General features: G+C 44.2%; 1 protein-coding gene across 1 annotated transcript; it reads right to left on the minus strand.

Moving 5' to 3' along the window:
- Nucleotides 1–6,333: 6,333 nt before the first annotated feature.
- Nucleotides 6,334–10,061, minus strand: LOC136373444 (phe13-bombesin receptor-like). The gene is given in 5 exon segments (XM_066338340.1): nt 6,334–6,809; nt 6,812–6,857; nt 9,639–9,702; nt 9,704–9,992; nt 9,995–10,061. Coding segments are annotated over 5 exon segments (822 nt in total). The 3' UTR covers nt 6,334–6,453.
- Between the last annotated feature and the right edge of the window lie 1,310 nt (nt 10,062–11,371).

Below are 11,371 nucleotides of genomic sequence, written 5' to 3' on the forward strand. Positions count from 1 at the left end.
CTCAAGGTATTCCGGGTTCTAACGGGTGCTCACATGTAGATCAATAGTGTTAACATGGAAACCTCCTTAAGGCAGCAAATGTGTACATTCTTTAGGTGCCTTGTAATGTCAATAAAGTTGTAAGGGAATAAATATGGATGTGCGAACAATAAACGTCAGTGCGGCACGAAACACGGTCTCAGTGTGAGTGTTGTAGCTCAGCCCAACCTCTCATAAGGGACCCCAACTTTATCTGGTGCCTGGAACTGGGACCCTTTGCTTTAGTTACCGTAACCCTCCCCCCGAACGCGGGTGGTACGGTCCGCTGGCCGAAAGAAGGGGCTCAGCGGGGCTCCCCTGATTTGCGGTATCGGGGAGCTGACTCAGACGTGGGTCGTGTGGAATCGCTACCTTGCACGGGTCGCGGAGCATTCCACAGGATTCATCGAGCGGATGAATCTCGCGCCGTCCCCAGGAAGCGGACGGTTTGCGGTGTCCTGGACGCAGGAGTGCTGGCTTCGGAACCGTGTTCGGCTCAGTTAGGCCGGGGAGGCAAGCGAGGCAGAAAGCTCGAGAGGTTGTGGGGGGGTGGGGTGTTCGCGGTAGCAATCCGTTAGGCTACAGCGACACACCCTGGTGGAAGGTAAGACTGCGTTCGCTGCGGAACAAAGAGATCGTGGGAAAAAACATGGATCAAGAAATGCAGGCAGTGACGCGACTTCTTGTCAATATTATTTCTAAGAGAGGGGAAAAATTAAAAGAAGCGGACTTAGAACAGTTGGCCCTATGGGCCAGGAAGCGGGGGAAGCTGAACAAGCCGTCGCTTGTTTTTAGTGAGACGGAGTGGCGAGAGATAGGAGAACTGCTATGGGATTGTGTGATCAGTGGCGGAAAAGAAGGCAAGATAGCTCAAGAACTAGGAATGGTGTGGAAAAAGACCTTGGTTACCTTACAAAAGCTTGCGGCCGAGCGGAAGGCTGGGGAGGCTGCGATTCGGGCTCTGGAGGGTGAGAGATCTGAAAGCGCGGAGGATCAGAAGCCCTCCAAAATCGGCGCGGGGATCGAGAACAATGAGACGCGGAAACCCTCTAGGCTGGCGAGATATTTCAGTATTTATAGCGCCTGCCCTGTGAAAGGAACCCGGGCTCCAGTGTGCTCCACACTACAAGATGTAATTCAGCACGTTCAAGGACCGGATGTGGCCCCGGCCGCTCCGGCACGAACTGACCCTGCTCGGGACGGAGCGCGCCCGCCAGAGTCAGGGGGCGTGGTGAAAGATGAGACAGCAGGCGGAGCCGGTGACGAGAGGGGGCCGGCCACAGGCATGACGCAAGGGGGAAGAGCGCAAGGCAGAGACAGCGGCGCAGCGTCATAACCCCTTCCCTCCCCCGGAACTCGGGAAGCGGCGGCGCTTGTGAAAGGCGGGGCGGCTCCGTCTCCCCTGGCAACGGCGGCTGGCGTCCCGGCGGCACAAACTCAAACCTCTGCAGCTGCCGCGGATTTCCCTCTTCCCTATGACCATGCGTTTGACTCTGACAATGACGGACTTAATGACAATTTGCATGGCGAACAGCAACCTCACGTAACTTTGCAGCATGGAAAGGACTTACAACAGATAATAGCTAAGCTTGCTGAGCTTTCAACTTGACAAGACTTGCTGGAAAAATGGTCACAGTCACAGGGAGGAGGCAATTCTTCCGCTGTACCGACAGCAGCCCCTGCACCGGCAGTTCTCCCATTGACCCAGCAGGTGTCGCTACCAGCCATGTCAAGTAACCCTATTGAAAGGCGCTGGGCTGCAGTTTGAAAGAATGCTATGCTGGAGGGAGAGTGGGAAACTGCAGGTGCCTTGTCTTGTCCAGTTATCATCAGTAATGGAAACGCTACCTGGGAGCCTCATGAGTGGAAGGTTCTGCAGTCAGCAAAACAGACAGTCACAAATTATGGTATTAGATCGGAAGCAGCCAGGAATATCATTCAATACATCTTTACAGCAGATATGCTTTGTCCTGCAGATTCTACCAGCATTGCCTCATTGCTGTTGACTCCATCACAACTTCTTATTTTTGAACGTGAATGGAGACGATTAGTGATTGAAGAAGCCAACCGACACCAAACTGTGGGAGATCCACTATATGGCGTACAACCTGATATGTTAATAGGTCACGGACCCTATGCAATGACCAATGTTCAGCTGACCTTCCCATTGGAACTCCATCAATTGTCTCAGTCACTAGCCCACAAGGCATTGCTTCTAGTTCCAGATAAGAAAAAACCGGCACCCTATGCCACAATAAAGCAGGGCGCCACCGAGCCATATGGACAATTCATTGATAGATTGTCAGCTGCTCTGAAGGATGCACCAGATATGACACCAGAGGTACAAGAACATTTGCTTCGCTCTCTAGCCTTTGAGAATGCCAATGCAAGTACAAGGACCATTTTAGCCACTCTTCTGCAAGGCAGCTAAGTGGATGAAATGCTGGTCGTTGCCATGCGAGCCGAGCAAACTAGTCAAATTGCAGCACTTGCAACATCTGTCCACGATGCTGTGGAAGAGCAAAGTCACATCATTGCGGCTGCCTTGTCAGGCGGATCCAGTGGGGAAAGCGAGTGTTCTAACCACGATGACGAATTGCCGCATCCAAGCAACATCACCTGTTACAAATGTGGTGAATCTGGTCACATTAGGCAGACTTGTCAAAAGGCTGTATGGTGCCAAAAATGTAATACGGACACTCATATGACAGAACTTTGTCACAATTTGTGAAGCTTTTGTCGAACTTCAGAAAAATTACAGCATGGCTGGAGTGCTTGTCGTTTGGAACAACTCCCTTTGTCACTTTTTCTGTCTAATGCCTTTAACTGCCCATTTGCCATTGCTTTTCAATGGCAAAAAGAAAAGGGGGAGACACCAATCATCCTCGAGTGCTTGTTTTTGCCTGTCCAGCCAAAAAATCAGGTCGTGAACAGATCAGAGGCTTTTGCTGAGTTGACCAGGAAAGGATCTGGACCTGTCTGTGTAGCGAGTCGCTTCACCCATGCATGTCCCCAGTCAAAAATACCATGAAATAGTGTCAACAACGTTGACGCCCACTATTTGTCTGACATGCTCTGTGCTTATAAGGTGTAACAGTTACAAAGTAGTCATATAAATACAGTCATAGAATTAAGTTACATAGAGTTAAGTTAAACAGAGTTATAAGTATATAGTATAAATTATAACTTGGCCAAGTTATACCAGTTAAATAAGTTAAATAAGTTATATCAATTACATAAGTTAAGTTATGTTATGTTAAGATAAGCTAAGTTAAATTAAGTTATAAATAATATTTAAGTTACCATTCACAGTCCATCTATAAGCAATTCGCGCAACTGAGGAACGCTCCTTTTGACCAATGGTTCGATTCATGGAGTTTTGACTGGTTGGGTCAAAGACTTGGTTTGTTTTAGTATTATGTGTGGTATTGCAATTGTAATTGTTTTAGTGTGTTTTGCTGAGTCGTGCCTTTGATTCAGTCTGAATTGCTCAAAAAGAAAAAGGGGGAAATGTTGCGGAGTTTTTAATATTTGGAATGAGGTGTGAGCAATTCCAGACTGGGCCCTTGGCCTGCAAAACCTGTAGGCCTTTGTGGCACAGTGAAAATTCAAGTTGTGGTGCAGCAAAAAATTCACCTCTCTCTCTTAAGGTATTCCGGGTTCTAACGGGTGCTCACATGTAGATCAATAGTGTTAACATGGAAACCTCCTTAAGGCAGCAAATGTGTACATTCTTTAGGTGCCTTGTAATGTCAATAAAGTTGTAAGGGAATAAATATGGATGTGCAAACAATAAACGTCAGTGCGGCACGAAACACGGTCTCGGTGTGAGTGTTGTAGCTCAGCCCAACCTCTCATAAGGGACCCCAACTTTATCCGTGCTATTGGACTTCCATTTATTTCAGTGATCCTAGCTTGGTATGCAATTGATACAATAAAAGGAGGAATCCATTTGAAAATTACTGCTTGTAGCCTTGCAGCTCGTAACATGAGGACTGTAGTAAAACAAGGCCAGGTTTGATGGGATTAAACTGATCTGTCATTAACTGGTTTGCGATGATGACAGAGGTTGTATTGCAATACCCCTGGGATTAATAGTTTGGCTTTATTTTTCTGATTAGAGCAGGCAACAGAGAGAGTCTGTAAATATATTTTCTCATCTTATAATCAACTTAGTTAATGGTGCATGAGTGGATGGATTTCCAGCCATATGTTGCTAAGGGGCTCTGTGCAGTTGAAGGGGGGCTATACCATCAAGAGTTAATTAAAAATGAAGCTTCTATGACTGACAGAATTATTTTAATTCATATGTTGCAACTTCTGTTCTATATTTTAGCGCACAAATTCTTTTCTGGAATAGAAGTCCCTTAGTTTAAACAATGGAAAATCTATTTTGTTTTCTATCATCAGCTTCCACAGAACAAAATTTTGGTTCAGGGAACACAATTCATAAAAATAAGTGTCACTCAAATATTTTGTAACATGGGGTAGGAAGACTTGCCTCCTGTACTTCTTGATGGGAAGGCAGTCCCTGTCAGCAGTGCTGCTGGGTGTGGATCAGGCTGTCCTGATTTGCCTCTTCAAGCCCAGTCATAAAATCAGTGGATTTGAGATTAGAAGGCCTATGGCATTAAGACAGCCTATCCTAATATTAAAAAGGGATAAAACATGAAGAATAGAAAAATCCATCTCTCCCAGTGTGCTTGAATATGTGTAGACTACTTAGATACAACCATATACACTACAGCAGGAGTGGATCTGTGCAGGTAAAGGATCAGACTCTCCACTCTACATTTTTCACTTCAGATTCACTCTAGTCTGGTTCAGTGGATTGGACATACAGTTCCATCTGAGAGAAATCCAGGTTGTGCACTCAAGACCACTTTGGGATAAAGGTAAAGTAAGGCAGGAGGGGATGTTTGAGCACTTCAGAAGTGCACCATAAATTCCAAATAGAACTCTTGATACAGATCCACCCCAATTTCTTGAAAATAAATCACTGTAATGATAAAGAATTCTGCACTATTGAGATATTTTACCCATATATCACAAAGAATTTTACAAGTGTGGTCAAAGGTGATTATAACTTTCTCAGAGAGATGATCACCTGCTTGTTCCCTTTGTTGGAGTCCAGGGCATTCCTTTGGATGCCCTGGAAGGTCACAGACCTCAGCAGAGAGGTTTGGGACCCGAGCAAGGGGGCTTTGAGATGTGTACAGAGGGGTACAGACCCTGGCACAGAGCCCAGGAGGACACTGCCTTTGACTTCAGCCCATGGGAATGGCTTCCAACATTGAGAGAAGAATTACAAGTCACAAAGGTGTGACAGACAGTAGTTTATCCTAGCACAGGGTGGAAAATTGTGTAGTTTTGGGTTTTTGGAATATAGATGCATGGGAGACAAGATGGAGGATTTAGGGCGGTACCCTGGGTTCTTCTTCTCCCCTGGCCTCCATCTTCTGATGTGATGGTGGCACAAAGTAGTTTAAGGAGATTGGGTCAGAGTAGAGTTGACCCCTTTAATATAGGGGATAGGCATTGGCACATCATAGTAAATAGGATATATGTAATTTTCTGTATAAAGAGGCTGTGACATCCCACCGTGGGGGGAGTCATCCTGTGTCTGAGCAGCTGAACACCTTGGCCAGGCACTGAGAGAACACTGTAAGATAACAAATAATAAACAACGTGAGAAACCTTAAAAAACAAGACCTTGAAGACCCGTTTCATTCTTGTGGCTGGCTCAGGGCCTTCAGAGGGCAAAAGACTCTAACCATCTGAATCTCGGATGAGAGAACTGAACATGAGACCCTTGACTTTCTTAGGAATATCCATCTCACTACAAATAGTCAGCTCTTCCTCAGAATTTCTAAGTCACAGAGCAACAGCTACTGTGGATCTGGCCCATAATGCTTTTTCTTTTTTTACTTCACAGTGCTACAAACCTTAGCCTTCTTTCATTTTAGCATTCTTTCTCATGTGTTTACCCATTTTTAACATTCAGGAAAAGAAAATAAATAAGTCAAAAATATGCCTGGTTGATTATGTGGCTTTGCTTTCTTGCGGTAGATGCAAGTAGTTGTCAGACGGAGCTCTCAGTCATGACTCAAAGAGCAAATCATCAAAAACAAAACCATCCTTACTGCCAATTCTTGCACCAACTCTGCTAAGTCCTTTCCTGCCCAGTCCAGGAATTCCAGCTAGGAATCTGTGTTCATGTCTGGGAACATGAGTAATTCCTTTGAGCTTATGCTGAAAAGTTCAGCTTCTTCCCCCACAGAGTTTGATTTCTTTATTCTGAATTTTGAAAAATGAGGGACTCCTGAAGAACACACTTTCACAGACAGGGCAAGTCATGGCACCTCTTTCCAAGATTCCAGTAGCAGTGACTTGATCACAATGACTCGGTTTCTGTCATGCTTCATCCCACATAGACTAAACACTTTCCTCTTCTTTTGTGATGCTATAATCTGTTAGCAGTGTAACACTGACTTCTGAGCCATGCATGCTGCCTGAGACTGACAGGGCTCTGGTAGGAGAACTCCTCTGGGGAGCACTGGGAGGCTTTGCACAGAATGCTGCCTTGCAGCATGAGACTTGCTTTTTAAAATGTCGCCAGAAACTTTTACTCAGCCAATAAAGAGCAAAAGGATTGACGCAGGAATTGCTGAAAGCCGAGGTGGGGGAAAAAATAGTTGCTATCAGATGAAAGGTGGAAGCATTGACAGAAGTGTGGTACATGAAAGAGCGGTACAGATAGAGGATTTGGTTGGGCAGCAAGCAGAAAGCAGAGACACAAGCATCAGCACTGTCTTTGCAACTCTCTTGCAGGATTCAATCTACAAGGAAGCAATGCATAGCTGGCATTAATAGCAATTAGTAAAATGTTTGTGTTGTTGGTGCTGATTTGCAAAGCAGTGTAAAAGTTTAAAAGCATGAGTACCCAAAAAGCAAAAAGTAAAAAGAAAACGAACAAACAAACAAAAACTCTGTCATTGGTTGAAACAGTATCTCCCTGCTAGGACCCTAGAATTCTCTGGAAAGGACAGGGACCTATGGGGTGTCAGTGAGATATTAATTTTAAAGAATTAAGGACTTTAGTTAAAGTAGACGTGGACTTGCTGACGTAGACTTCCCTTTACATTTTGAAGAATAAAGGACTTTAGTTAAACTAGACATTGCTGACGTAGACTCCCCTTTTACATTGAAACTTCCTTTTTTTAACATAAGCCGGATTTAAGGAACCGATAAATCAGGAGACCTGTCAACTTAATCAATAGACTCCAAGAACACAATGTGATCATAAATCAGATAGTCTTGAGAAAACAGGATCCAGGTGTCACCAACACTAAAAGGTTAAAAAGGCAAAGCGAGGAAGACGCATCTTACTTCATCATTTTGAGACCCCACCCCCTAAAAAGGACCACCGACCCATTTCAAAGAACAAACTACGCATGCTTAATTGCTTTTTGGCTAATTACCATACGAAGCGGGGAATGGGATGGACCAGAGTCATGAATACGCATTTGTGTTTTGGGTATTCAACACTTGCACATAAAAAGACCCTGTGATCATCTGTAAATTGCGCGTGTGTATTTGGGAGCTATCCCTCACGCTGCCCGGCGTCGTAATAAACATACACTTTCTAACTTCAAACTGTTAGAGAGTCTTTGTCCGTCATAGTTGGATATTGGTATTAGATCAATATCCATATTTTTTTAACAAATCATCAGGTTATGGATTTCACATGAAGTTCTGACCATTCAGAAAACGGAAGGCGACTTTTGGTAATACCCATATAAAAGCTGAAGCTGGGTTGCAGACTTCCTCTTTCTTCCCCATCCGGCGAGCAGGTAACACGTGGGCTGGCTGAGGAGAGCCCGGCTTAGGCTCTGGCTGCTCCCAGGGTGGCTGGGGCCAGCCAGGACTCTGAGAGCTACTGCCCGCAGAGGAGGCAGGGCCGGCTGCGTGCCTGGGGCTGCAGCGGGGATCGGGGCTGGTAGTGGCAGGACCGTGCCTCGGGCCCCACTGGCTGCCGGCACCCCTGGCCTGGGGGGGAGGGTAGGATCTCTCCCACTCTACACTGGGCCTTACAGAGCAGCTGTGAGCCGCTCACACCATCAGATCAAGGAATGGAAGACAAGGTATCCATCAGCCTCCCCCCCACGGGCATGGCTTTGAAACATTTGCAGCTGCCGCGGCAGAGATCACCTGACCACAGCAGGCCTGGGCAAGCTTTAACTCTTTCCTGACACAGATTGAGACTTTAACCCTTCTTGGAGATGAAAGAAAAGGCCAAATTGGAGACACGTAAAGGGACAATATGGAGATGTCAAAGTCAGTAAAGGAAGAGTGACTTTTAAGTGGTAGAGATGATGAGTTGCCTTGGTTCTAGGCTGAAAATCTCCTATGGATTTTGGTAACAGGATTATCTTTTAAATCATGGACAATATAAATTGGGGAGATGATTTGTGGATTTGAGCAAAGGTATCTGTGATGAACTGAGCGAACATTTTTTGTGCCCCCATGAGAGGTTAAACAGAAAGAGATGAGAAGAAGCCCTCTGCCAGTGAAGAAGTAAGAAGACCATCTCTGTTCCCTGAGTTGAAAAAGAGCCTTTGTTTTTTTAAAACAGCTCATTTTTAAAAGTTACCACCCCAGTTTGTGAAATCCACGGTCCATAGGTAGTCATGGGAAAGGCTACATGATATGGGAAGTTCCACAGATGCAGATTCTCCTGGGCAGGCTGCTTTTGTGTGAAAGTTGCCAAAACACAGGAGTGACTTCTCTCTCTCAAAGACTGAATGAAATAATGTTTTATAAGTGGTACTGACCTGGAGTTCTGAGTTTTGCCTCTTTACATCGTTTGTAGAAAATAAACAGTCTGAAGTGGGAGAAAGGGTTGGTTTTAGAAATTAAATTGTTTTGTTTTTTTTTTGGTTTTTTTCCTTTTCTTATTTTCTTCTCTGGGTATATGTTAATAAAATCTATCTGTTTTGTTGGTGGGGTTTTTTTGTTTTTTTTTTTTTTTTTTTTTTGCTTCTAAGTTGAGCCTGCTTTTGCCTTTTTCTCCCAAAATTCTATCTCTCAGTTAGCAAACAAATTCAGCAAATGTAAAACCACCACACAAATGGTGCTGTGACTCGAACAAACAAATCTAAACCACAAAAAACCCCAAACCAGAAGAATTAAACAGGAAAATAAATCTATTTCATAATTTTTTAACAAAGTATTCCCAGTGCAAAGCACATTTCCTTTCCATTATAAATCATTTGACACTCTCATGTAGACTAGGATTCAAAAATACAGTAAATAATGTGTCAGCTCACATGGATGAGGTCCTAGTGTTTAAAATTCAATGTTTTAACTCTTGAGTTTACAGGGTCATAATAAAGCATGGCAGACTCATCTCTCTTTAGGAAAGTGTGGACACTCACAAATGATGAGTCATGAGCATGTGCCTAAATGCACAGCTGGGTTTGGATTCAAATTTGGTATGGGCTGAGTTTGTGGAGCTTTTTACTCCATTATCAGGTAAAGTTTTGTACTTTAGAATTTGGATTTAATCAACACAATAGACTTTGGAAAATTGGAGAGTTTAGTGCTTGATCAGAGCTTACCTGCTTATGGGCATGACCGTGTTCTTCAGCTGGCATGTTGGATGTACTTTTATATAAAGTTCTGGATAAGAAAGTAGTAGACAGAAATGGCAGGTAAAGGCTCAATATACAACACTAAGAAGCAAATCAGGGAGTGAGCTTCCTGCAGGATCTTCTCAGATACAGGATAAGGAGCATACATCTCAAAAGTTACATTTTCCTCTGGATTGCTGAAAGAATACAAATCTGAAAAAACAGCCTCTGGGATAGTCAATATCATGAAGACAATCCAAACACAGCAAGCTTTACAGCAGGACTTCAGGAGTGCATCTGAAGTCTGCAGTTCCAAGGGTTTAACAATGGCTCTGTACCTAAAATGACCATCACTGTCAGAATAAACACAGAAATAATGCCACTGCTTAAAATTCTTAAGGCTAAAGCCATTACTGTTCTTGCTAAACAAAGGGTGCTGGAGTTTGCCTTGAAATTAAAATAGACACTAGCTCTTTGGAATTAAAATGAAAATGTAAAAATTAAATTCAAGCATGTATTTTAATGGATTGACAGGCAGGAGTTGCCATTAAAACCTGCCTATGCAAAAATGACTTCTAAAGTTTGGAATGGGATCACTAAGGGCAGTCATCACTTCTAATTTTATGACACTGCCTTGAAAGATAAACAAGGGAATTAGTATACAAAACTGATGAAGGTATGAAACAGGTTAACTATTTTATAAATACATGAAACCAAGCATGTTTGCCCCTCCTTTCTTCTGTCTTCATAGGACCCCTGCTGAGTGCAGTGATCTTACTCAAAATAATGCTCCAGGATTCATTCATATTTATAAAGCAGGAAAGGGCACTGCTGTTGATTCATGCGTGTGATTCTGCAGCATATGGACTTGTTCTGGGTTGACCTGCCTCCTATCCCATATATCCCATATCTTGGATACATTGTTGTGTCTGGCAGCTGCCCCTCTGGCGGGGCGGGGCCTGCTGGCTGGCTTGCTTTGCTGCTGCTGGCTTGCTGGCACTGGCTCTCTGCTCACTGCTTTTGCTTGGTCTGGTTTTTTTTCTTTCCTGTTGTTTTGCTTTCTTCTTTTCTTCTTTTCCCTTCTTTTCTCTCTCTCTCTCTCCTGCTGCCCTTGCCGCTGGTTTTTCGCTGCTTCTGTTTGGTTTTTTTTCCTTCCTTCCTTCCCCCCCCCCCCCCCCCCCCCCCCCCGCCACCACCCAAGGTTTGAAACAGCTCCGGACCTGACCTGACCTGAGAAGTTGGAGAAGTCCCGGGTCTGCAACAGACGCGTTGCACCCTCCTCATTCACAGTAACCCCTTTCCCACTTTCGGTGTTGGGGAGTGTTCTTTTTCATTGTCAATAAACAGGTTTTTCCACTTTTCCTCCAAGGTATTTTCCTTCCCGAACCCAGGGCTGGGGGGAAGGGGTGGTGGAGGTTTTGGTTTAGGGGACTCCTTTTGGAGGTTCTTCCCTAATTTATTCCAAACCAGGACATTTCTTGGTGCATTGGCCAAGAAACAAGCCAGAGAAAGTGGAAAAAACCTTAATAATAATATTGGTGGTTCTAGTTGTTTTGTGGGTGTATTGGGATGGTTTTTTCTGGATTCATAATGTCATTCAGGGTGAAAGCCTGCCAATATTTCTGGTCCCCATTGGTTTTTGAGGTCTTAATACCTCTGAGGTACCTAGGGTTATTCCCTTACTTAGAAAAAGCTCTGGTATTGCTACTAATACATAGTTT

The sequence above is a fragment of the Sylvia atricapilla genome, chromosome W (assembly GCF_009819655.1).
Source record: "Sylvia atricapilla isolate bSylAtr1 chromosome W, bSylAtr1.pri, whole genome shotgun sequence".
NCBI lineage: Eukaryota > Metazoa > Chordata > Aves > Passeriformes > Sylviidae > Sylvia > Sylvia atricapilla.